This window comes from Acanthaster planci, linkage group LG19 (genome assembly GCF_054643075.1).
Source record: "Acanthaster planci isolate LZ-2023a linkage group LG19, COTS_SCS, whole genome shotgun sequence".
NCBI classification, from domain to species: domain Eukaryota; kingdom Metazoa; phylum Echinodermata; class Asteroidea; order Valvatida; family Acanthasteridae; genus Acanthaster; species Acanthaster planci.
In genome coordinates this window covers 4,720,885-4,747,367 of record NC_141795.1, presented here as the reverse complement: position 1 = coordinate 4,747,367, position 26,483 = coordinate 4,720,885, and the positions used below count along the sequence as shown (strand labels likewise).

The 26,483-nt window shown below is 42.9% G+C and overlaps 4 protein-coding genes and 1 pseudogene across 6 annotated transcripts in view; 1 reads left to right on the top strand and 4 right to left on the bottom strand.

The window, feature by feature from the left end:
- Positions 1-64: 64 nt before the first annotated feature.
- LOC110973751 (UDP-glucuronosyltransferase 2C1-like) lies at positions 65-5,967 on the bottom strand. Its single transcript, XM_087129712.1, has 4 exons — positions 4,921-5,967; positions 2,589-2,805; positions 1,778-1,997; positions 65-1,266 (listed from the first exon to the last, which is right to left on the bottom strand). Exons 1-4 carry the CDS (start codon positions 5,863-5,865, stop codon positions 963-965), a joined length of 1,686 nt encoding a protein of 561 aa, XP_086985838.1. The 5' UTR covers positions 5,866-5,967; the 3' UTR covers positions 65-962.
- Positions 5,968-8,137: 2,170 nt separating this feature from the next.
- Positions 8,138-10,037, bottom strand: LOC110973755 (glutathione peroxidase-like; annotated as a pseudogene). The gene is made up of 2 exons (XR_015423345.1): positions 9,428-10,037; positions 8,138-9,075 (listed from the first exon to the last, which is right to left on the bottom strand). The product of XR_015423345.1 is annotated as a glutathione peroxidase-like (transcript).
- Positions 10,038-12,102: 2,065 nt separating this feature from the next.
- Positions 12,103-17,952, bottom strand: LOC110973946 (uncharacterized). Its single transcript, XM_022225209.2, has 8 exons — positions 17,813-17,952; positions 15,368-15,431; positions 14,772-14,903; positions 14,506-14,598; positions 13,817-14,050; positions 13,592-13,726; positions 13,013-13,105; positions 12,103-12,592 (listed from the first exon to the last, which is right to left on the bottom strand). Exons 1-8 carry the CDS (start codon positions 17,885-17,887, stop codon positions 12,360-12,362), a joined length of 1,059 nt encoding a protein of 352 aa, XP_022080901.1. The 5' UTR covers positions 17,888-17,952; the 3' UTR covers positions 12,103-12,359.
- Positions 17,869-26,483, top strand: part of LOC110974241 (E3 ubiquitin-protein ligase TRIM56-like) — a 25,016-nt gene continuing 16,401 nt past the window's right edge. For both annotated transcript variants that reach the window (XM_087129710.1, XM_022225742.2), the window contains exon 1: positions 17,869-17,990. The gene's annotated coding sequence lies outside the window, so the exon portion shown is untranslated. The remainder of the gene's footprint in view (positions 17,991-26,483) is intronic.
- LOC110973966 (uncharacterized) lies at positions 18,907-26,302 on the bottom strand. The gene is made up of 8 exons (XM_022225236.2): positions 26,100-26,302; positions 23,439-23,502; positions 22,799-22,930; positions 22,233-22,325; positions 21,329-21,562; positions 21,060-21,194; positions 20,492-20,584; positions 18,907-20,281 (listed from the first exon to the last, which is right to left on the bottom strand). Exons 1-8 carry the CDS (start codon positions 26,172-26,174, stop codon positions 20,049-20,051), a joined length of 1,059 nt encoding a protein of 352 aa, XP_022080928.2. The 5' UTR covers positions 26,175-26,302; the 3' UTR covers positions 18,907-20,048.

Below are 26,483 nucleotides of genomic sequence, written 5' to 3'. Positions count from 1 at the left end.
CCTCTCTTCGTGCTTGTCTTCTCATGGTTTGCTTTTCACGACACCACTGAAAGTAGCAATAATTTCGTTATTATCAACAGAAGGTGCTATCCAGTGTATCCAAGATGTTTTCCCTCGAGACTAGACGCCAGAGCCTCACAACCTTTTACAAAATACTACAGCAGGAGATTGACATTGACACTGTAACTTGTACATCAAACCTACGCTGACCAGGTCAGGAAGTCACAAAGAAGTCACAACTTGAACATTTAAACAGTTTGAAGTCCATCATCATACATCCAACCCCCACGTTCAGTCTCCCCCCCCCCCAGAAACCGTCAGACTCTGGAATAACTCTGTTTTCTCTCAAGCATCAGTAGACAAACCAGCCCCACAGGTTTTTTTTAATCTCTCTTCAGCACAAACTCTATTAAGGCCTACACAACGGTACAAGTATTGGCCACTGTATACAACGATCTTAAAAACAACGCTAGGGCGCCATCATCAGCCGCCGTACTATTTGAACTGCCTTAGAAGTTCCAACCTTATTCGGCCGGTGAACGTACATGCGTGGTTAAATGATGTATTCAATTTCACTGAGAAATACGTAAAACGGCCCCATAGCTACAGTACATAAAGGCCTAGCGGCGAATGACACCTTATAAATATTCAGGACAGAAAATAATGCCTAGGCCGACTCATTTCTTTACAAAACAAAAAATTCAAGTGAGTTCCGTCAAGCCAAGTGGCTACACCGGTCCGGCGTGAAGCAACGTGCTCAATTAAGTTCAGCTCAAGTTTATTAATTTTCCTTGATAAAATTCATTAATTTAATTGTGGGGCCGGGTATTTAATATTCTTAATCGAAATTAAATTCGAAATCAAACTCTCAATCTACATTTTAACTAAACCCACTTGCATCTGTCGATTAGCCCTCGCAACTTCTTGAATAAGTCTAAATCTAAACCGTATATATGAAATGTTTATAATTTCGTGAAACTGCTAAAGCCTACCCTCTTGAAAATCGTGGCTGACCCATTAAATACTATGATACACAAATAAGCAAAATAAAAAATAACTTTCACGAAAGCTACGCATCCAATGACGGTTATTAACAGATCTCCCAGCGACATGCATTGATAGAGACTCATGGACTGGTCTGAAGCTGGCCGAAGGTAGTCGCCGCCGTGTTTGATCACGTGCTCAATCCAAAACACTGCTGTGTCCAACGGTGAGGGCGTCGTCTCCTTGAACACCGAAGATAGGTGGGAAGATGTCTGTTCGTATCTGTCACGTACAGGAGGAAATAGAAAGAATATTGTTTGTTTTACCGATGAGGGCGACCACCATGCGCGGCATAATCTAAAGATGGTCCTTTGTACCATATGCATCTTAATACCTCCCACAGAGCGAGTATACGGTCCACCAAGACAATGTATTTATGGGGTATAGACATTCCAGGGCGAGTGGCCCCCACCTTCCATGGTGGACTTGCGCTAGATTTTTCCTCATCCACAGTGGTTACTGCTAGTAGCAGGGGCCTCTGCAAGATTTGCAATGGCCCCCATTAGTGGCGGTAATGACCAGTGATAGTGTGCGTACGTCTCACTGCATTCATCCCTGGGTCTTCGGATTCGATTATTGTTGTTGCGAGAGGATGAACAGCATGTAGTGGATAGCTTATGTACAGTTTTAAAAAAAGATCGGATCATCGAGAGGTGACATATAACCGTGGCACAATCAATCAACCTGCTGTCGGTCAGTTTGCTAGGTAAGCATGCACAAAAGGATAACTCACCTTGGTTCTGAGATAACTTTCTGGATAGCGTCTACTAAGATGCTACCAGTCAGTGTCGGCATGTTAAGCTTGACAGCTACGCCCCGACACACGGCTCGGTCTGTAATGTCGAACATGTCGTTCGCCAGCGGTATGAGAACCATTGGAACACCGTGGTAAATCGACTCTAGAACGGTGCTTGTTCCACCGTGGTTAACAAGAACTTTGGTTTTAGGGTGACCTGGACAGCAAAGACAAAAAAACAAGATGTTTAGCCTTGGCTTGGTATATATTGCTTTTCGGCAAAGTCTTATCGCGCCATAGCCTTTCCTTGTCCAAGAACTGGGCCATACGCGCGTAATTAACCATCGCTATGGCATACCATCCTCGAACCATGGAGGCAAACCACATGGGCACCGTCGAACCACTGATTAGGTGCGATGCATAGACGTACGCACGTGCGTGTTATGGGTCAGCCATCCACGGTTCGTATATGTGCTTGGACTATAGCCTCTATGCTGTAAGATGATCCATCGTGTGACAAGAGCGTTTTGCATTTAATTTTATAAGTAATGATTACTTCTCTTCCATTCACAATTCGAGTAATTTTTCCCCAAAACTCTTTCAATAGGCAACATGTAATGAAACTTCGGTTATCCCAGGAACAAAAATCAGCAATGCACTTTATTACTTATAAAATAGTTTAATTCGCATGATACCTTTCATTTTTTTGGTCGGAAAAACTGAGCGTTATTTCTACTCGCTTGTCTCCACAACCCTCTCAGGGTGCTTTGATTTTTTGAACAGAAATATTTCAAAAGGCAGTTCATACCCAAGACATCGTTCATGGGTAACCAGGTGGCTAGTCTAGTATTGTTGCCGATGTTGTTGGGTCGTGGTCCTCGGTGATTCCAAACTACTCGCTGCTCCAGGCGTGACAGGGCACCAGCTATATTCTGCACACTGGATTCGTCAAAACTAAGCGATGTTCCCATGGAAATAACGACCACACCATGTGGGCCCGAGCGTTCGAAAAACTCTTCCAATTTCTTGGATAGGGATCGCAAAAAAATTGATAAGAAAATGCTCAGTGATCATCTGGCGGTTAAAACTCTATTCACGAATTAAACTTTAAACTGACATGATCCCGTAAACACGTGAAATAAGTTTAAAGGAGTGTACGCAGAGAGTGATGAGCTATAAATACACAGTACAACCTCCACAGTTCAGTCATCGAATTTAATTTTTTGTGTTATATTAGCAACCGCAAAATTTGGGATGGGGTCCGGCTGTTCGCCCGTCGCCCAGGCGGGGGGGGGGCTGATGGCTCTGTACTGTGATTAGTTACCTTGCGCATGACCTGCAACCGTGAGGTTATCACTTTCTGTTAGCGAAGCGGTATTTGAATTTTTTGTATCACCGATGGCAGTGCTTTAGCACACGCAATTTGTCGGCTATATGATAACTTGAAACATATGGCCTTGGTACAATCACAGTGTGCGCTGATCACGTATATATGGGCAATATATCAAATCATTGGTTATCTTGATCTATTTTGGATGAACGAATATTAAAGCAATGAGGAAGAAAAAGAGAAAATCGAATTGGTAACCGGTTCTTGTGTCAGTGTCGCTTGTGTGTCTTGCGCCTGGCAGAAATTTACCCACAATTAATGCTCTGTACGTCGTTTGCTGTGACCTATGTGACGTATTTCCTTCACTAAAATCTTTGCAAGGCCATCAACCCTTTAATTCCCAGCGCCCTGTCCCTGACATGTTCAGGCGCTGGGCCGCGACTAGAGGGTGATCGAAGTCCGGCTGCGGCGTCGACGTGAGTGCTTCAATAGCGATTTTCATATGAACTCTAGGGGGCGTTTGTTATTTGACCTTTGGGTCAGTCCCTGGCACGCGGCAGCCTCAAGCTGCTTTAATGTAAACCTGTCATTTCTTGCAGTTGCACGATGTATTTCGTTTGGTTTCACTTACAAAGGAGCGCAGCTTTGCCATGGGATATCCGTACATGTGCAGTCATGTTGGAGGATTTTACAACCAAAGAGATAGAACAAATTCGACAGGTTCCTGTGCGCCCTGGAGTTCTCTCAAGTCTAATGTTACATGGAGACTAGCCCCACTAGTATGGCACGGACTCTCACTCCCGATCCATCCCCTTATAGTGGGGCTAATGTAATCTCCAGGCTGTGTGAACTGTGCTATCGGACTAAAGGCACCGTGGGAAAACTTGGGATATACAGTAGCTTTCAACGAAAGACAAGATTTCATGGAGGACAGGTAAGTGGCTTGACCAGACTGTTGATCGTATTGGTCTCAGAAGGTGAACTGTATTTTCTCGCAGTGCATGTTGAAGGAAAGAGTGTAGGCCTATACGGAAGCCAGTTCCGGACACCATACTGCCCTATGTGCCTATATATACAAACAAAACACCATTCACACCGTGTGATAGCGACGCTGCGATTAGAGCCGATCATTTGGTTTGAAGCTCAGAAGAAAATTGAGAGACTGTTTATTTGCTTTCCCTCCAAAACGTATTGGATGGGCTCAGAGAAAAGTGTCAGTATATCTGAACTACGCACTTGAAATTCACAAAATTTGGGGTTAATGATGTTTATGATGCGATTTGCTTATTGTCCAATTATGCGTGTAGTATGGTTAGCCAGTCGCTGCCATTTTCGCCTGTTCTTTGAATTCCATCACTGATTGTACCTTCCTGTAATGGCAGCCTGCATAAATGATTCCAAAGTAGGAGAAATTAGAACATGCTGCTTGAAAGTTTTTTTTATAGGCGAGTCATGTTTCCTGTTCTTTTTTTTCATTTACATCGCCTAACTGTCAGCATTGTTTGGTGTCCTCCACACTCTAGGAACAGAAATTGAGTATTGGTACCCTTGACAAACTGTCACTTACAATTTCTGTGACAGACTCGAAATCAAATGACCTATCCTCATTCTGTCGCTTGGGCCGGTACATGTATTATATTGTTCAAAGAAACGTATTGACTTCATCTATTCCATTGAAAAAGTATGGAATTTGGCAGACAAATCTATCAGTCAGTCTGTCTATCAGTCAACAAATCCATCTTTGGTGGTTTGCCTTTGAAAGGGGTGTTTGTGTGAGGCTTTGTTTCTCTGTTTGAATGAATCTTCTTACCTCGTCCAAAGGCTGTGCTGGTTCGGCGGTGATTCCGCCCACAGGTATGATATTTGGTGGCAGAGGGCGCGACAACTCTTGTACACGTATGTCGGAGATGACGAGGTGAAGCTGAGGTCTCGACAGTAAGTTGCTTAGAGACTTTCCTGGCTGAATGGCACGTTTTTCCTTTATTCCTTCAAACGTGCTTAGGACATTTTTTTTCAGAATCAGCTTTGTAACTGTGTAAGACACTACACTCGTAAATCTTTCTAAGAAAGACATGGTGTCACAGAACGACATCAGTGGGGGTGGCATGAAGGAAGGGTAGATGGGTTGACCAAACCAAAGATCATGTTCCGCCGTCCTGAGTCCTTGGGGTGAAAATTGAATGAAAGGGATGACAAGTGTCTCGGCCAACAAGGGCGTACATAGATTGGCCGACGGGTCTCCTATAAGAAGATCATAGCGAGATATTCTCAGCGTGGCCAGCAATGTATGATTACCAAGGACAGAATCGCACTCGGCTGCTGATATCTGCCAAGGATTCGTTGTTGAAGTACTAGAGACAAGAGTCCGTGCCACGAAATTCTTCGCAATACGGTTACCTCTGGCGCTCTTTCGGGTCACTTCTTCTTGGAATATCTTACGGATGTCTTCAAGTTTTGAGGCATCAAAGGGGCTTTTGTAGATCACAAATTCAAACTTTTCATCTAGTTCCGCCTTCTGGTGTGAAAACAAGGTGTTGCTAGCAGCCGCAAGGAGCGATACCTCGTGTCGTCGATCAACAAGCGCCCCCATAACTTTACGGAAAAGCATATAGTGACTAAGTGTGGAGGGCAGCGGAATCGATAGCAGTATTCGGGCAGAATCAACCAGCGGGACATGTCCACCGGACAACAATCCCAGAACTCCGAACCAACAAATGAGATTTAACCTACAGAATGAGCTCATGATGGTTGTCATAAACCCTCGGTTACCTGAGCTGAAACTACCACTAAGCCTAGTCTCCAACCCAAACAAGCGCCCGTAAACCAAAACCGGCAAGCTGGAAAACGGTACAGCTGAAACTTACACCACTCTTTTATCAAGTGCCAACGACGTGAATTACATGTATAGTAGAAATAACTCGAATCTTGACTCCGTAGTCAACCACCACTATTACCAGCAGATGTCCAGTCGCAAACCACGTGTTTCCATAATTATAAATGAAAGTTGTGGTCACGTGGCCAAGGCTACTCAATTGTGAAAAACTCTTACCCGCATGAATATATACATGTACCTGATATGATGTTTATCTGGAAGTTATGTGTAATGTTGGAAAAAAATAGGAATGTCCGCTGACTATCAATCAGACGTGATGTCACAGGTACAGACTGCTGCTGTCGCAGACGGATTGTCTTTAGATGCAGCTATTCGCTGTAAGTTGCCGTTTGCAAAAACGAAGCCTCAGCCACAAGCTACTCAATATTTACCAGAGACTGTTTGAGGGTTACTGCAATGCAGGTTGCTGAACACGAAGTCGGAACTGATGGAAGAAAACCAAACTTCATAATATTAAAATGTTTACCCGCTAAATAACCTCAACACGGATGCTGCAGCAATTTCACGGAGAACACATTGGTTAGAGATTTTCCATATATTACATTATTTAACAGAGGCAGTGTCGCAGTGACCACCAAGTTCCATCTTTCTACAGGCAATTTTGTCTGAGTCCTTGGCAGCTCTGGGGTGCACAATTGTAAAATGCGAGACCCTTGGTCATAAAAAGCAAATGCAGGTACCGCTTACACAGTATGAAGATTACACATCTATCACGGATGATTTGGTTCAGTTAGAAATCAACACAATGCACGTACTTCACAAACGAATAACTTCAAAACTTCTCTGAACAACAAACAGCATTGTCTAGCTTTGAGGTTTTTGATGGTTTGTGATTTATTCAGAGGAAAACTGTGTGTAAAAGTCATGTCAATTATACATGTAAGTGTTTGAGTGTCGGCTGAATATTTTGCACAGATGGCCCACCTTGCAAATGGACTCCTTGGCGAAGGAACGGTCAACTCACGGAATAAATCGTGATTCAACTGTGTGAATTTATGAAAAGCGAATACATACCACAAAAATCGTTTGGGCTTTTGTGTAAGACTTACGCATTGGGTTTGCTGTTTCCTCTATCAGTTCACCTTGGTATTCTAAATTTTGACAAAATTCATGCTGTCTTAGCAATTTTCAGCGTAACATGTGACCCCTTGGTTAGGTTAATTACAGTCGTCTACAGCCAAACTGCTGCCAAAACAAGTGCAGCGAAACTTTATTTATCCTGGATCACTTTAGAATAGAGATGAAATTAAAAAAAAGCTGATGACAGGTCTACATGGACGCCGCCATGTTGCGTGTTGCTTGTCACTAACTACCAGCGATAACCAGTTGTTTGTTCCCGGCGTTCGAGCGGCCGACCCACGAACAACAAATCGAGCTGTTTGTGAACATACGAGAACAAGCCGCCCGAACTCGGCCATAGATGCTCATGGTAAATCTGGGACGCGTTGCATAAATATATTATACTATCAATAAAAGCGTATACAGTACAGGTACATTTATGTTCATACCGTCGGGAGCATAGACACCCTGTCAAGTCCATGATTTGACGGATGTTCAGATATGCAGGTACATGTAGATCAGCATGCCCCCGCAAGCATCTGTAACCGGCGCAGACCAAGAATCAAAACTAGACACAAGATTTAGACCTTCCGCCATGCACCTAATCATGGAAAGATGATTGATTTCCTGATCAGGAAGTCGCTTGAAACTTTGACAAGAGTGATGAAAACCCTGTAATGTATCTGGGGTGGCTATGTCGTAATCCATACTGGATGATTGTACAGTTAGTTTGTGCCACAATGTCATATGTTACGTTGTATTGGTTAATTTTTGTGTGAGCAACAAGATAAAACCGTAATGAACAGTCGGCGACCAGACCCCAACCGACTAAGAATGTTGCAGCTCCACGTAGTTAATCGAAATCATTCCAATCAAATTGTATTTCTTCACCACTTTTTTAGTAACACTGCTGCAGGTTTTAGGATGGCTTGCAAAAAATATGATGGGGCATCCATCCCGAAGGGCCAACCAATGAGAAGACTTTGATGGATGAATAGAACAAGAAACAAACAACTGTTTCAAATCTGTTAGTCTGCACAAAGCCGCAAGTTCTTCAGACAAAGAAACACGAGGATTTCCGTACGTATCATACGATTTTATTAGTATCTTTTTGCTTTAAATAGAATAAGTTTCGCATTGCATGATCGATAAACACGTTTTCCTTAGTAAAAATTTCCTTAGCTCCAAACACAACAGTCCTGTTTGACCACAGTTGCCCCGACTGCGTATGCCCGAATGCACAAGAGCATGCGACTTGAGGCGAACGTCAGAACCGATCACTCGCCATATTTGGCATTTATAAACGGTTCTTCATCGGCTGTGGCACAGAAATGAAGTGGAAGTAACGAAATCCTTAGTACTGAAAAGAACATGTTCATCAGACTATGTTCCAATGTGACACCGAGTGGAATGAAAAACATACACTCACGACATGGCAAAATATCTTCTCATCGAGTCAATCATAATGGCGAAAAGTAAGGATATTATTTCGCCTGTGATTCAGTAGCATCATGGTCAATTACTTCTGGGTATTTTTTAATAATATTTGTAAATAAATTCTAAAAACTAACAATAAAAAAATCCAGGAAAGGAGTGGTGGGTGTACAACGTTAGCCCACTCCTGTAAATACCAATTTCTTCTCTCAAAGATGTGATGTTCTTATGTTGGGTATCCTTTTTCCTCTTCAATAAATTGATTAAAAGATCATCACCGAAACGGGGCGTAAGTTTCTTTGTCTACCAAAATTTGGAGGAGGGTGCCCCGTTGCTACTGTCCGTGGCCTTATCGTCTGGTTGAGGGGACGAGGTTGCCATGTCCCTCATCTTGATTAGCAACTCGATATCGTCTTTCAGCTGGGCAGGAAGCACGGCGGGGTCGTAGCGTTTGTACGACACGCCCTCGGCGTCGATCAGAAACTTCTGGAAGTTCCAGGTAATATCGCCCACGCGGATTGGCGACCAGATCATACTCGCAGGGTCGCCAATGGTTGTCTTCACTGGAGGACAGACACTCTGAGGAGCCAGAAACAAACAAACAGGAAATAGTCTCCATGCACTTCATATTCAAGGAAAAGACGCCCTTTCAAAGCAGTGACAAGATCTTTATGAAAGGATACACCGAGGATATTCTTCTGAAGTGACTATAACAAGAACGTTTTCCTCTTTTTGCTCTTACGAAAAAAAACCAGCAAGGCTAGCTATTATTCGTATAACAAGTGCTTTTCTTTCACAAAATCTGATCAACGTAAATTGGATACTCCACAGACCAAATAATCTCGAAAATCAAGCAAAGGTTCCCCAGGTAGAAAAGAACACGTTATACAGCCATGAACACAATGATCCAGTCTCGTCAGGCTGTTCTCACCTTGAGCCGAGTATACAGCGCGTGCTCCGATGCTCCGTTCACCTCCAACTTCTCAAACAGAGGAAAATTGGGTACGTAGCCCCCACCAGGCCGGACATGCTCCAACAGGGGTGGAATCTCACTGTTGGAGGCCGGCTCCTGGAACTTGAACTGGTTGCAAGGGAACGCCAATATCTCCAGGTCATCCGGGTACTCCTCGCGCAGTGCATTCAGCAAGGGGTACTGGAAAACCAACCCTCAGAAGCTGGCCACATTGATGACAATCAGGATCTTCCCCTTGTACTGGGACAGGGTGACCTGCTTGGAGCCATCGATAGTCGTCAGGGTGAAGTCGTGGATGGAGTCAGTGGCATTGGCTGTACAGCGCGATTCCTGCCCTAGAGCGCTTGGCAGCGCGAGGAGGGCGAACGCCAAGCCCGTCAAAATGATCATATTGACGGTCGCGATGCCTGATTGGCAAGGGTCTATTATATACGGTTTTTTGAAGCACTGATCACTTTTATCTACAAGTCTGTATAGTCAACGGCAAGTTATTATGGACCTTGCCCACCACTAAGCGGATTCTGTCGTCCAAACAATCAACTGCACTGCCAAATCTTGATTAATCACCATGGGCAATCGAGCCGGGGGAGGTTATTTAGCGAACTGGTACTTCTTTGAAAAGGCGTGTACTGTCACAATGTTCAGGTTCCCGTCGACCCCTATACCTACACCCCTCGTGAAGCTGATGTCTTCTCCAATAATCCCTTGTGCGATCATTATCTGTTGTATAACATATTCCGGTGATAACAATTTTGATAAGCCGATAGGGGTTATGACATTGTGTATGTGACAAACAAAACTGTCGCCAGTCCAAATATTCTGCAACTTTGATTATTGCACAGAAGAAGGCCTTCTCCATGCTTAGTTAAGGCGACCGGTTCTTTCATGAAACCCCAATCCTAGGGTTCCATGCGCCAGGTTATGTCACATTGCCGTACACTGTAGCTTGGAATCGTAAGGGTCAACGGCAGGGGAATATTAAAGACAAGGGAAAACATCAAAACCCCAGAAAATTTGTAGGCTACATTCGTTTCGAACAATAGTGGGCTGCTGTAAACTGCTTCCCAACTTGACAGACCCTCCCCCCAAAAAGTGACGAGTTTATTCACAGAGTAATCTTTTATTTGGTAATTTCTATGGTGGAATGAACCAAAAGCTCTGAAAGAAATCACAGCTGGTGATGAATACCATTACTCTCCTCAAACCACTCCATAAAGGGTGGTAAACCAAATGCATCATTTTTGAGGGATGAAATCTCCGCTACCCGCCTTTTGAACGAAAACATACAATGGAAGGTGGCATCACAATAAACGCAACACAAAATTTAATACATGTATGTGACAGGGTATTTTTATCCTTGAGGAACGGTTATTACCGAGGATTGCCTGGTTCTCCCTTGTCATTGTGCCATAAAGAAACAGGTGATGACTGGGGTGACATGCATTTCATATGCTCTGATTACCAGCACATGATCGAAGCGCATTTCAACCTATTTTATGAGCCATTTTAGTGTAATAGTGCGGGTGGTACAGTTATAATTATGAATAATTATCTTCAATTCGACGTCAGCAGAATCTTAAAGCCAATGGGCGTCGAGATAGATCCGCCAGATTTCTTAGAAACGGAGGCTCCTTCTGTCGGAACTATACTCTGCTGATTCACGAACGACTAGACAGTAGTAGGAAATTCACGCGTCGCGGTCATATCGCTACCAACAGATTGAGCACTCCTGACCAACGCGGCTCTTTAAGCCGATGGGGGTGATTCTGCTCGAGGTTGACAGTACTTGTAGAGTTCATGTCAAAGTAAAGATGTCACTTTCTCACGGCCACCTGACAGGGTACAACTTGGCCAAAAAAGAAACGATTATAAGCAAGCGTTAACTGTTTAGTTTGGGCAGCACTATGTCTTGTTCAGGTGACTATTTGAAAGAAATTGTTATAAGAGGAATTCGAGCTCAAATTGCTCAAAATGAAACTCCCTGTTCATATGGACATGTTTTGTGAGTTGCCAGACCTGCGTGCTATACAGCAGCTGTCATGTTCATTCCGAGGAGTCAGGTTGGTGTAGTGGCCTTTTCCTCGCCTTCCACCTCTGTGACCCGGGTTCGAATCCCACTTAGGTTAGCATGTGGATTGGGTTTTCAGTCCCTGTCTGACTCTGTGGGTTTTCCCAGGAATATCCATTCTTGGTTTTCATCCTGTAATTTGCGCCAAGTGGGCTGTTGGATGATCAGATATATATAAAAAACTATTTAAAAAAAGAAGTGACAACACCTACTCCTCGAAAACGACAGTCTTTATTACTTAGAAGAACTAACGAGCCGAAAACAAAAGAATATCGAAGTTCATGTCAACTTTAACTATATAAGGACAATTAGACTACCACCGACTTTTAGTTTTTTTTAACGAGTTCTTAAAATCTTATACAACTATAAACACGAAGGAGACCACCAAAACAAGCAAAAAGCAGAAGAAATCTCCCAGTTTATATACTTGAATACTTCGTCTTGGTTATCGGTTGAATTTTGCCCATCGTGTCATTATGTGCCCAGTCTCTCTCCTTGTTTGCCTGAAAGTGACTATTACCGTCAGGTTCACTATTTAGTCGGATATTTCTATAAGGACTATTTGTCATATTTTCTAATCAAAGTACTTGATGTCCTTTGTTTACTAAATGTTGCACATGCATAACTTACTAATTTCCCTTTGCCAAGCTTGCGTGAATATGGAGATGTGAAAAGTGCAAATTTAAAACGGGTCAACTTTTGAATTTCATGGCTTAATAACAGTTTTTCAACAAAGCGTTTCATCGAAACAATTAGTGATTAATAAGATAGGCATCACTGATTCCGTTGTATGGTCATAGAGCCGTGTCAATCAGGAATAAACTAGCAATCTGGGCTTGACAGCACTTCCACTGACACCTCACAGAGTTGCAGTGTAGCGGTCCCCGGGATGTCGACGCTCACGTAGCGCGCCCTCAACGGTCGGTCACATTTAATCTCAATGGTCCCACCCAATGGCTCGGCTTGTGTGGCAGTGATTGGTGCCCCGCATGCCTGGTTCGCGGTGACAGTCTCGGATGTCCCAGCACGAACCATGGCATTTTGCAGACGTTCACCTGCGCACAAAAAAAGAATGTAGTGCTATGGTAAGAAAAGCTTGAGTGATCAAATTTTAGAGCGCATTGAGCTTCACATTTGATAGTTTTACTGGCTAGTTTTCATTTCTCTGAACATATTCCATTCGTAAATACTTTGTGAAATTGTTTCAGTATCACTATTTGTCGAAAAAGGTCATTTTACATGGCAAAAACAAAACAGGTTGGTACAGTTGAAGTTTTGGGCTGTTCTGGAGAAGAATTTGTCTCCGTCAATTAACGAGATTCTTAGAGCATTTTCCCAGTCTTTAATGGAAGGGTGGTAGTTTAGTATAAAAAAAAAGAAACAAGTAGCACAACAACTTTGGGTCTTTATTCTAGTGCATGAAAATAAATAAATTAAGTATCCCCTCTAAATTCAAAGTATTTTGACATACTTACTGCAACAGTCACCTCGGTTCAAGATGGTTACCTTGGTAACGCACTGCTCCCCACCAAGATCGACTTTCCACCAAGGGTGGTTCGAGTCAGTAGCTGATGAAGAAAAATGCAGTAGAATGTGTCACTTAATTTTCCCGAGAAATAATTCTGTTGATAGATTGCTATTGCCGTTGTACTTGGACGTACTCTAAAGTTGGAATGTGTTGTTATCAGACTTCATTGCCTTACGGTTAGTATTTGTCCAGCTTTAAATAAGACATCTCCAATTCTTCTTCCATGAATGCGACTTTGATTCATTTTTGGGAAGACACTTGACACTTTTCTTTCTTATGTATTTTGGCTCACATCCGTTTTAGCTCCATTGCCCTATAAAGATGGTTTTGATGGGACTTGTATTTCTTCGCGACATAGAACTGGATATAGGCCTAGACATTTACCGAGCTCTTACTAAAAAGTTAAAGGAGAGTCTACGGGCTGCTTGAACCCAGGATTTAACAATATCACCGATGGTTCCCGTATAATGCAAGTGTAATTTCCATTATAAACAGTCTTCCACACCTAGAGGAGATATCATCTTACCAGTGTGCGAGCAGTGCCTGGCGGGGTACAAGATTGCAGATGAACTCCCGTCCACTGCCAAGTCTGCTGTATAACGCGCACTGTGCGTTGTGCTCTGCTCTGCTGGTTTGCCAACGATGCTGAACGGCTGGGGATCTGTCAACAAATTCAATGATAACACGATTGTCACTGCCTAATATTTGGACGATTTGGATCAACGTTGGAGCGTTTTTAATCATAACTTACCAGGACATTGTTCTAGAGGAATCTCCTCCAGTGTAACCTCGCAAAGTGCTAGGGTGGCTGACCCAGGGATATCAACGCTGACGTAGCGCCCTTTCAGTGCGGGCTGGCAAGTGAACTCGATGGTACCACCCAGTGGTGCTGCTTGCGCAGCGGTTACAAATGAGCCACAGGCCCAGTTCTCTGTGGCAGTGACGCTGGGACCAACACGGACAACAGCACCCTCTAAACGCTTGCCTGCCAATGGAAATTCGGACAGTTTTGTTGAAATTATCGTTGTGTTTGTAGTTATTTTTGTAGTTTAGTTTGCTGGCGTTTTTCTCTGGTTACGGTGGATGACATGGTGATATTGAAATAGTTGTATTTGGGATGGTTGTGGAGTTACTACTCCAGTTTTTCTACATATGCTACATAACTTTTTACTGTTCTTTCTGGAATGTTTCTCTTTCGTATAACCCAAGTTTGAGAAGTTTTCTGGAATTCCAAAACTTCTGTTTACTCAAAAAAGATCATTTGGCGATGTTGGTACCCTTTGCTACGACGGAAAACACCCCCTTGACTCTCCTTTCCCCAACCCATTGGCTGCAGGTTACACTTGGCTAGCATTTCGGTTTAATGTACATAATATGTTACTATATATCTAGTAGGCCTCACCATACATGTACTAGGAATCATCTAGGTTTCTGACTTACTGCAGCAGTCACCACGGTTCAGAATGTGGACTTTGCTGATACAGTGCTCGCCCCCAAGGTCCACCATCCACCACGGATCCCTGGCACAAGCAACTAAGTGGACAAACAAACAGAACAGACGGGTGCTCAAGAAGTTAAAAGTGTCTCACTAAATATTTCAGCTGGGAGCTGCTCGTGCCAAGGCCTTTTCCTGATCAAAATGGAACATTGTAGAGATGGAAATGGTGTTTAAACGGGAAACCCTGACACACAGAAGTGTTACCTACTGGTATGCGAGCAGTGCTCCGAGGGGTACAAATCGGAGGACGAGCTGCCATCAACTGCCTTATCTGACGAGTAGGCGCCATAAGTTGAACTCTGCCAGGTGATCTTGTCCACAATTGGGAGGTTTGTGGAGCCTTAACGAAGCAAAACAGACAAAATTAAAATTGGTAATGGCTAGGTAAAAGCAAACGAAGCAAAAGGGTAGCGAGATCAACAAAAACAGCAGGACTACCGGTACCTCTATTTTGATAAATGCTTTAAACCTCTAACGCCCCTTTCAGATCTTGGCCGCACAAAATAATGAATCTAATATGAGCGTAAGCACTTTTATGCTTTGTCCACCCACAAGGTTTCAGTCTAGCCAGATAAACTATTGTTCAAATGTACCATTTTAAGCTTGTCAGTAAGATTGCATACATTAGTAACCCTTTTCAATCAAATGTAAACGCATGCATGTGCACCCTATTGCATAGTTGGATATGAAAAGCGAAGCTGAAAACTGCTTATCAGTAGACACCATTTTATAGGTTCTTTTGTAATTTCCTTGTTTACCTGCTCGAGTGATCATGGCTCATTGCAAATATGTTGATCGACATACCTCCTGACTTCTTGGATTCTTCAACCTCGTCCTTTAGAACACGCTCCAACAGGTCCAATTCATCCTGAAAATTCGTTCAAAGAGAAGACATGCCTTATAGAGCTCATCATTCGCTTAATTTACAAGTACACTGTGGTCTCTGACTAGCTAGTGTGGCACATGCGCATCGTCATTATTTTTCCGGGGGGGGGAGGGGGGCGGAACCAAGCTCATGAGCAGCAAACTGGCCCAATCATTTGGCATGGAAGGGGGTCAATTCCGACGTTTTCTATCAATGTTGTGATTGTTAACCCCTTTCCTCTTGTTTATTTTTCCGACTTCCCAATAACCGATATGTATCATAAGCACTGAAAGGGGAGATATTTAAGAAAACAAACGGAAGCTACAATGACGCTGTTTTGATGTAAGGTTGAGGGAGGTAAGTATGCGTAAAAGATGTACATATGTATCATGATCAGTGGCCTTAGTGTCATACCGGTACGGAATACGGACGCTACAAATGTCAATGACAGGGCAAGTTTTTTTTTTTATTAACGTAATCCCCCATTCCCCATCCCGCTGTTGTCCCTGGCACAAGATTACGCCACTGAAAAGCTCCTAATGCAGATCACCGCTAAATACTGAAAGAAGAACACTTTCAGTATTAGTTCTTTGAGGAAGCTCTTAGGTGGATGAAGGTAAGGTCATGTCGCCCGGAAAGCCTGTCAGCCAGTTTGCTGTACTACAGTACACCTGGGATAAGTTGGATCAAACAGAATCGATCGATTTTATCCGATTTTAGCTAAGCTCTGACATACGCAGAGACGATTTGCCTGCATCACACACCGGTCAACAATTCTCAGTATGAAAAAATAACACCGCTACAGTTCTAGTAACATTAAAACATCTTGTTTTCTATCAATACTACATGCATTAGCAGAAAAGTGAAGCATGTTTCATCGATTATGCCACACGTGTTTGAGCCACGAACGTCGCCATTCTTCAAAAAAGTCATAGTACACTTCTGTACTTAGCTCACCCACTACCTTATCCACAAACATGCACCAAAATGATTGACTTGAACAGCAAGATTCCTGCAAATCTCCGTACGGACTGGAAGGACTGTACGAAAACATCATTTTTCGTCCATAGGGCAGAAACGAGGAAAGACATACGGGACTTGAGCTGTGTTGATTGATTTGTCAGATAAGCGACAATCCAACCTTAGGCGATCCGACCAAGGGAAACATTTTTATCAGGAACAAGTGATGCACAAAACATGGTAGAGCGATTTTCTCTGAGGTTCTGAGTGACAATCCAATTTAAACGAATCCCACACCCGAGGTTTACAGGCCATTGAACTTTCTGACCGTAAAAGTAGTGTATTAATCCTTGCGATTCCCACGAAAGCAAGGCTAAGCTTTTTTCATTTGGTTCTTTTAAAAATTTACCATCAGTTTACTATTGGAGCGTCATGCTTTACAAGGATAATTTTTGTCGCATCTGATTGAGAATGCGTTTTGGAAGTTGAATAGTGACCTTCCTAGTCTGTAGTATTTCCAATTAGTTACATAATACCACCTTGAAATCGAATTTTTCCTTTTCAAGTTGGAAAGATTTATTTTCTTGATCTTTCTCTGGTTAGCAAGTGGCGGACAACCTTTTCAGAAAATTTATCCTTGGTTGGTAAGGGAGCCAAAGGTTTTATTACCTTCTCGTCAATTGTAAAATAGGAATAGATTTTGTGCCTATGAGAACTTAACTGCGAAAGACGGATTTCACTTTTACATCCTGGTTTTGAATATCCCTACAATTTATTCCAATCAACGGGTTCTTTTTTGAAATTCTACTTTGTGCTCCAATATACATGTATGCTTTTGAATGAACTTACCACTTACTTGCTCTACCGGTAAAACTGAAGTTTTTGGTTTGAAACTTTTAATTTGGTACGTAACTGTATGAGACTGTAGCTAATTTCTATCAAATAAACGTTCGTACACTAGATATGGGATCTTCAAAGTATAATGAAGTGTAATATCCCGCTCAGGCATTGTGTGGTTAGCAAGACAGTAAAACTGGATTTTAAAAATGGGACAATAAAAGTCGCTTTTTTTCCTGAGGTAGATAATAGAGTTTTACAACCTTTCCACTTTCTGGAATATGGGCGATTTATAACAGTGCGCCTCCAAGAGTTTGAAACGCGTTGACCAATCACAGTGCGCGAAATCTGTCGACCCAGTGCGCGTTTGGAAAGGGTGGACAGATTTCACGCATTGTGATTGGTCAACGCGTTGCAAACTCTTGGAGACGCACTCTTGTGAAATGAGCGAAGAAACACAGGCGGCATCCTGGTCTAGAGCTACGTTTAGGTCTTCGCTCCAGTAGAAATGCATGGAGACGCGCAAACAATAGACCTAGCCGTAGCTCTGGAAGCCCGTTTTGGACTCGGCCACAATTTGAACTCACCTCATTCCAGGCGGTGGTCATCTGGAAGCCCACGAGTCCCAACACCAAGACAACAGCAGCTAGCGATCTCAACATTCTTCTTTCGACTTTGGAAACTTGTCAGAGAGAGTCAATAGGCCTGACCTGAGCAAACACCCTCAACTTTTGCGAACACGAGCGAAGCAAGCCACTAGAACGGGTGAGTAGCCTGATGCAAGACCTTTATAAGCAAAACGTTTGCATCCCATAATATCTTGCATAAAGCTGCCGATTAAATTACACGTCATTTTGGTCCGGTAAGCTAATCCCTTTCACCTGATTGTATGAAGACAGAAACCGTTCGGTTCCACTGAAGCGTGACTCCCTGATCGGTTCGAACCGGTGACTCGGTGTTTAAATAATTACGCAACACACAGTATGCCCTAAAACGTGTCATTCTAACTTAAAAGTTCAACGGCTTTCCACAGTGAAAACAAAGTCCCAGTCATAAGTTACCCGAGAATTGGAGGCTGCTAGAAGGTTGCTGCAACAGGAAATTGGAACTGTTTGAAGAGAATACAACGTCTTATCCAGTTGCCTGTCGTACTAGTCAGAGATTCGTCCATAGTAAGTGTCTGTCAGCACACAGGTCCATACGGCGACACTTATGGTCGAGCTGCTAGATACCATCGTGGACACAATCAACGAGCACTTAAAACATCACTGTTCCCTTTGTCATTTTCAGTTTAATAGTCCGGCTTACACAGGTGTAAATAATCATTCAATTCGATGTCAGCAGAACCATGAAGCCTATAGTACCGGTAAACTTCATGTCGAAGTAAAGAAGTCGCTTTGTACGGCGACCTGACAGGGTGCGACTTGGCCAAAAAGAAACGATTTTAAGCAATTGTTAACTGTTTGGTTCGAACTAATAAGTCTTGTTTAATTTAACAGTTTCAATAAAGTATGAAAAGCTGAATTCAAGCGTAAGCTTCCCCCAATTAAACTCACTGTTGATATGGACATGTCGGTGAGTTGCCTGTTACTTCAAACTTAATTGGCCTGTTTAATGAAGCAGGCGGCCGCTCTTCTCACGTTCATGCGTATTTAGAAAAGGAAAATGACAACACAAGATATTGCATGCAAACCGAAGCCTTTATTATTTAAAAAAAAAACTTGAAAGAATATTGAAGTAATTATATACCAACTGTTCACTGTTGGAAAATTGGACTACCACCTATTTTAATTTCTTTCAACAGCCTTAAACTCAAAATTAAGGCAAAAAAAATAGTCGGTCTCTGGTCAGCACGCGCGTCGATTCTGAACACGCGCGTCATTTTTTCCCCATTTTTTCCCAAAATTTTCAAACAGCGCCCTCTATTTCCGCACCACCTGAATGTTCGCGAGTAGACTGATTCTCGGCCACAAGTCCATAAGTCGTTCGTTCAAGGAACCAGACTAATTCGTGGACAGCTCGTACCCAGTGATTGATTTGTTACGACTGCGTAATGTTGATGTCGAACACAAACAGTAGACCATGGGTACAAAGTTGCAGCCAACTGGTCAACAACAATGGCGGCATGACATGCGACGTGCTACTACTGGCCTCATCACTCATTTCCGCGCCAATTGCCAGTCTTTAAAACCCAACACTACCCTCCCCCCAAAAAACTAAAAAAACAAACAAACCTGCATCGCCGCATCAATTCTGGAACTTTGGTCCGACCAGAGACCAAATTTTTTTTGGGGGGGAGGCCTAAGCAAAAAATAAATGAAAATAAAAAGGAAGGAAAAGAACAAAAAGAAATAAACATCCCAACTCATACACCTCAACAAACTAAAAAAATAACAAATATATCGTAACTTCTTGACTGTAGTTGGAAATACATTAACGATTGTACTCCGAGTCGCCAAAAATACTTACCTGAAATTGACTGTGCTTGTGGTCAAATATTTCCTACAATTCAGTTCTTTTCAGATGCACCATTCACATTTTCTTGTCCCATTTGTCGACGTAATTCGCTTACAAAAATTTCAGTATAATGCCTGCGCGGTTGATTGTCCCCACTTGGGTGAGCACGCATAAAATAATATCATTGCAAAAGAGAGTTTTTTCGACAAAGTGATTCATCATTTACTTTAATTTAAATGAACTCTATATAGCTAGCTCAGCAAAGGAAAGCAGAAATTGAGAAATCAAAAAGATTTGAATGTTGAAATTGAAGATTCGTCATCTAGTCCATTATTGTCATATGGGACCGTGTCAATCAGGAATAAATTAGCAATCTGGGCTTGACAGCACTTCCACTGACACCTCACAGAGTTGCAGTGTAGCGGTTCCTGGAATGTCGACGCTCACGTAGCGTGCCCTCAATGGTCGGTCACATTTAATCTCGATGGTCCCGCCCAACGGCTGGGCTTGACTAGCAGTGATTGGTGCCCCGCATGCCTGGTTCGCGGTGGCAGTCTCGGATGTCCCAGCGCGAACAATGGCATTTTGCAGACGGTCACCTGCGCACAAAAAAACACTAATCACGTTTAGCAATAGAGTAGGCCTAATCCATTTTTAAAACGAATTGAGCGCCAACAATTTGCCTGAAAACATTTCATTACATATCCTTTTTGGTATCGAGTTGTTTGCTAAATAGATGAAATAAACAGTTGGTATAATGGTCGTTCCAGGACGTGGTTCTTAAATTCAAAGTATTTTGACATACTTACTGCAACAGTCACCACGGTTCAGGATGGTTACCTTGGTAACGCACTGCTCTCCACCAAGATCGACTTTCCACCAAGGGTGGTTCGAGTTGGTAACTAATGAAAAGAAAATAGAGTTACAAAAATATGTCATTCCTCCCGAGGGAAAATTTCCTTATTAACTTGAATAGAGTCATGCATATAGTTGTGATTGGAATGTCTGCAGGCGGTACGCGTGTTACCAGAAGGCCCTCAGTACCTTATGGGGTTTTTTTGTGTGTCAAGCTTTAAAGAAGTCACGTCCAATTCTTCTTAGATACAAGATACTTGAATGTAATATTGGGAAGACATTTTAAGTTTCCTTTCTTTTGTATTTCCAGCTCCACTGGCTTATAGGGGCGATTTTGATGGGACCTGTATTTCTTCGCAACATAAAACTGAATACAGCCATTCACCGAGCTCTCACTACATAGTTTAAGGGGAGTCTACGGGCTGCTAGCTTGAACCAAGCATTTAACAATCTTGCCAGTGGTGATCTATTGTAGGTTTCCATTACAAGTGTCTTACACATCCAGAGGAGATATCATCTTACCAGTGTGCGAGCAGTGCCTGGCGGGGTACAAGATTGCAGATGAACTCCCGTCCACTGCCAAGTCTGCTGTATAACCCGCACCGTGCGTTGTGCTCTGCTCCGCTGTTTTGCCAACGACGTTGAACGGCTGCGGAACTGTCAACAAATTCAATGATAAGAAATTGACTATTATGTTGTGCTTGACGGCTTTCACTGTCTAATATTTTTACGCTTTAGATCAAAATTAATGGATACGGAACCCGAAAAAAGCCTTTTCGACCATAACTTACCGGGGCATTGGCTCAGGGGAATCTCCTCTAATGTAACCTCACAAAGTTGCAGGGTGGCTGACCCAGGGATATCAACACTGACGTAGCGACCTTTCAGTGCGGGATAGCAGGTGAACTCGATGGTACCGCCCGATGGTGCAGCTTGAGCAGCAGTTACCGGTGAGCCACAGGCCCAGTTCTCTGTGCCGGTGACGCTGGGACCAACGCGGACAACAGCGCCCTCTAAGCGCTCGCCTGTCAATGGAAATACGGACAGCTATGAGCCCCGAGCTGGACCGAGAGAGGACGCCATGTACCTTGCAACTGAGGCTCCTTCGGTCGGAACTGTACTTCGCTGGTTCACGAATGACTTATACACGCGTTGGAGTCAAATCGCTCCCAGCAAAATGAACACCCCTGAACAAGGTGGCTCTTTTCAACCGATGAGGGGGTGCTTCTGCTCAAATCGGATATTGCAATTGCTCCTTGGTTGTTTAAATTGTACCTTCAGTTTAATTTGCTGTCATTTTGTTTTTTCTGGTTGCAGTAGATGATATGGTGATACTGATGTAGCCTACTGGTCATTGTTACATGTATTGCAAAGATTGATATAAATTGTGTTTGGGGCATTTTTGGGGGGGCATTTCTGTTAGTACAACAGGTATAGTGCTTGTTGTTGATGTTGTTGTTGTTGTTGTTTTGTTGTTACTCTATTTTGTGTCTTCCATCTCCAAAGCCTAGAAGTTTCCTGTAATTCCGAAGCTCCCATATACCGAAACAAAGATTTTTCGGTGATACTGGCACCCTTTTTTACAATGGTAAACTTCACCAAATATTTATTTTCCTGACCCATCGACAGTGTAAACTGTAAATGTAGTAATTATACACGTACTTAGTTATCAGTCTATTTAGGTTTCTGACTTACTGCAGCAGTCACCACGGTTCAGAATGCGGACTTTGCTGATGCAGTGGTTGCTCCCCAGATCGACCATCCACCACGGATCCCTGGCGGCAGTAACTAACCGGTCAAACAAGCAAAACAGATCATTATAAGTGCTCAAGGAATAAGAAACCCCATCGTATTTACAGATACCAGCTGCTCAGGTGAAGGGTTTGCCCAGTTCCAAATGGACACTGACCTGAGATATCGCAAGATAACTGAGGGCGCCAGAGCCCAATTGTACTCCACATGGTCAACAACAGCAGCAGAAATGCGCACAACAGTCGTCAGGAGTCGTGTTTCAGTGATCAACTACAATAACCCTCGTGTGTTGTACAAAAATATAACATTTACTTCCAGACACGTAGGCTGTGCACGTAACAGTGAACTTGTGTTTCGGATGTCGTATGAAAACCGCACAGTAAAAGCTGGGGTTAACTGGACCTAAAATGGATTATTCAAAATTGCAGTCTCAGGGTTCTGTGTTTGAAACGGAGAGAGATTGGATTTAATGCGGAAGCTAAACCCCGAAAGACAGTAGTGTTTCCTACTGGTATGCGAGCAGTGCTGTGATGGGTACAAATTGGAGGACGAGCTGCCATCAACTGCCTTGTCTGATGAGTATGCACCCAATGTTGAGCTCTGCCAGGTGATCTTGCCCACAATTGGGAGGTTTGTGGAGTCTGAAGAAAAACAAAACAAAACTTCAAACCGTGAGGCAAACTAAAAACGAATAAACATGTGTGGTGACTGACAACCTACCAGCTTTAAGGTGCAGTCGTGGCCTGTGAATACACCAAACGTTGTGCAAGAACAACAAAAGCTTCAGGAGTGGTTCTTTTTTCCTTTGTTTGTGATACTTTGAGCAACTAACATCCCTTTTCAGATCTTGACAATATAAATAAAGAGTGAAATTAAAACTTGGCGAAGCCTAGACACCATCCTTTCTATGTCCTCAAGGTTTCATTCTAATCACATAAACCATTTTTGTAACTTACAAATCTTAGATTTGTCAGATGTGCATCTATAGAAAGCTCCTTTTTAAATTAACGCATAAGCACCTTTCCATTGTGGGATATGAAAACCAATAGCGAGAAAAAGCTCATCAGAAAGAGGACACCGTTTCATGTGATTTCCCTCTTTATCCACCGGAATGATCATGGTTCACTGGAAGTACGTTGATCGACATACCTCCTGACTTCTTGCTTTCTTCAACCTCCTCTTTTAGAACACGCTCCAGCAGGTCCAATTTATCCTGAAAATTTGTTTAAAAGAGTACACAAAATGCTGCGTGTAAAGATCCCTTCGTACGCTTTTAAATTGTGGACTCTGACTAGTGTGGCACATGGGTGTCGGCAGGATTACACAACCATACAGGTTCAATTCTGAGATATTTTCAAGAAGATTGTTTTTTTATCTCCTGCCTTCTTTCCCTTTTGCCCCCCTCTATTCTTTGAGGAGAGGGGATGAAGCCTCCACTGATTTCTTAATACTTGACTGCGTAGGCGCCATCTTTGGACACGTAAAACATGACACATCCGTTTGTTGGATCCTGGCTGTGAGGATTGAAACTTTGTTGGGCTGTCAACTCATGGTTGAAGGCCAATTCATAGAGCCAAATTAACACCCAGGTTTTCTTTAAATAAAGTGTCCCATATCTTTATTCCACTAATTACATGTAATTGATGCTCACTAAAACAACTCGAAAAGCTGGAAAATGACAAACGTAGCGTGCTAGAGGCTGAACCGAACAGGTGGCACCCATCTGTCCACCAAACAAAGTCAAGTCACGGATGGATTTCTTGGTACCCGGCCGCTGGCACGAGAGCGATCGAGGTCATGTACATGTACATGTATACGTATTATCTGTGCAGCGCCCCCTCCCCCCGGGCCCTCACAATGTGGCATTTGCCTGTGAGATCCCTTATCCGGGTGCCTTGGAAAAAAGCGTCGCGCCACCTATTGTGCTGTTCCAATCACGGCTTTACAAGGGCATACCTCCCTACAATGCCAACAGGTACACGTTCTTTTCACCCTTCCAAATGGATGGTTTTCCACACCACCATGTTCGCCAGACAAGGACGAAATCCATTCATCATGAAAAAATGAAATCAATATAATGCCAACAAAATTCAAAACTGATTCTGCCCGAACCCAGCTTTTCAATGTTTTCAATTATAGTTCTTTGTCGAAGCTCTCAGGAGGCCTAAGATATGTTCAATCGCGTGCAAAGTTCTCCGGACACTCAGACAGGCGATTTTCACGAACCCTGCAGGCAATTCTACCTTCTGACAAAGGGTAGAGTAAGCCTATTCATTATTGCAAATCTCCAGAGAAAGTAAGGCCACGATTCCTTCAAGTCTTCGTATATCGGTAAAAGAATCTAGTCTATAGAATATAGTCTATTCGCTATTGAAGGGTCACTTTTTGGATATACCCAGCAAGAAATGAGACCGAGGGGTACCCCCCAACATGTCCAATCCCTATACACATTCCAGACTATTGTTACTTAACACATCCCCCCCCCCCAAGATGTCTGAAAGGAATTCCCCAGATTCCTGCGAGACAATGACCAACACAAAGCAGGGGGGGATTCTCTCCGTCTCATACCTTGCTGCATATGGCTTTGTAAGGGCATGTTTTTGTCAAACCTGATTGTCAGTCAAGACTTTTTTGTCAAATTCGAACGATAGTCTTCTTTTTGTGTATCATATCAATTAGCTGAATAATACCACTTTAAAATCAAATTTCAACTTGTCGAACTAAAATCCATGTTCAGTGGACCTTTCGTTAATTAGCTTGCTTTCCCATGGGCGGCTAATATTTGCAGAAAAGTTACTCTGGGTCAGTCAGAGGTAAGCCAGGCAAGGAACAAGGTGAATTTTTTGTCGTTACTTTTTATTTCGTTTGCACAAATTACTTATTCATTTGCATGAATGCTTGGCGATTTATTGAGAACTTCTGGATTTCTCTTTACTTTTGTGCCAGCAGCCAGTTAAGTTTGCCAACTACCTGTAGGCATAAATTATGTGACAAAACAAGAGAAAGGTCTGCGGACGGATTCGTTCAGATTTCCACGAATAAACTAGCGCCTATTGCAGGTCCAGAACTGTTGATCCGGACTTCATTTAGTGAAAAATTCTCTCGAGAATGCACCAAGTTTCACCGCTATAGCAAATGAGATTGAAAGATAGACGATTTATGTAACTGGATTCTTTTCGGAATGCTTTTCATACAGAAACAGAGATACAAAACAAAAAGCAGCCGTAAATTCGAAGACAAATCATGCCTGTCCCCTGTGCAATATTGAATTTCTTTCAAGTCACGTGATTTTTTCCCCCTTTACAAGGACTGCAGTTCCTCACGTGACAGAAATTTGACCGGTGTGGGTAGGCTTTATAGGGGCAACATCTGTCCATATATCAGATCTTTACCACAAAAAGATGGATTGCAACAAAACCTCTTATATGTGCTTCGCATATCCGTACAAAATATTTCTTTGAAAGGTCTCCTTTTAGAATGGGAGTCATTACATTTTTCAGACACTGGTCTCTCGAGATCGATAGGCCTACACCTTTAGATCGACACCAGAAAAAAGTATCTCTCTGGCACGTAACTTTACCAAAATTGGCGTGCTGGTTGCTAATTTCTATGAAATTCTCTTTTTGTACTTATCAGACGTGAGCTCTTTGAATTCGCGCATGTACCGTGTCCCACAGCAAGGTAGTGTGACCACTGACTTGGTTTGTAATGCAGGCCCTTAGAAACCAGACTTATTTCCGAAGTTGAAAATCACTTTTCCAACTGTGCTTTCCTTTTGAAATTGAGCGAAGAAACACGGCCTGAACTCACCCCATTCCAGGCGGTGGTCATCTGGAAGCCCACGAGTCCCAACACCAAGACAACAGCAGCTAGCGATCTCAACATTCTTCTTTCGACTTCGGAAACTTGTCAGAGAGTCAATGGAGCCGACCCAAGCAGATACACTCAGCTCTAGGGAAGACGAGTGAAGCAAACCACCAGAATGCGGGAGTGGCCCAATGCAATGTATTTAAAAGCAGAGAGCTTATATCCCATAATATTTTGCGTGATGAAAATAGTACCATTATCCAACGGCCTTTCGTGCCACCGAGACCAAGTTTCATTGTCATTCTAAGGTCAAGTTTTTGGGGGATTACGGCCGTTTTCATTGGAGGCTATGCATGTCGGTGAATAGCTGCATATCATTGTCAACGT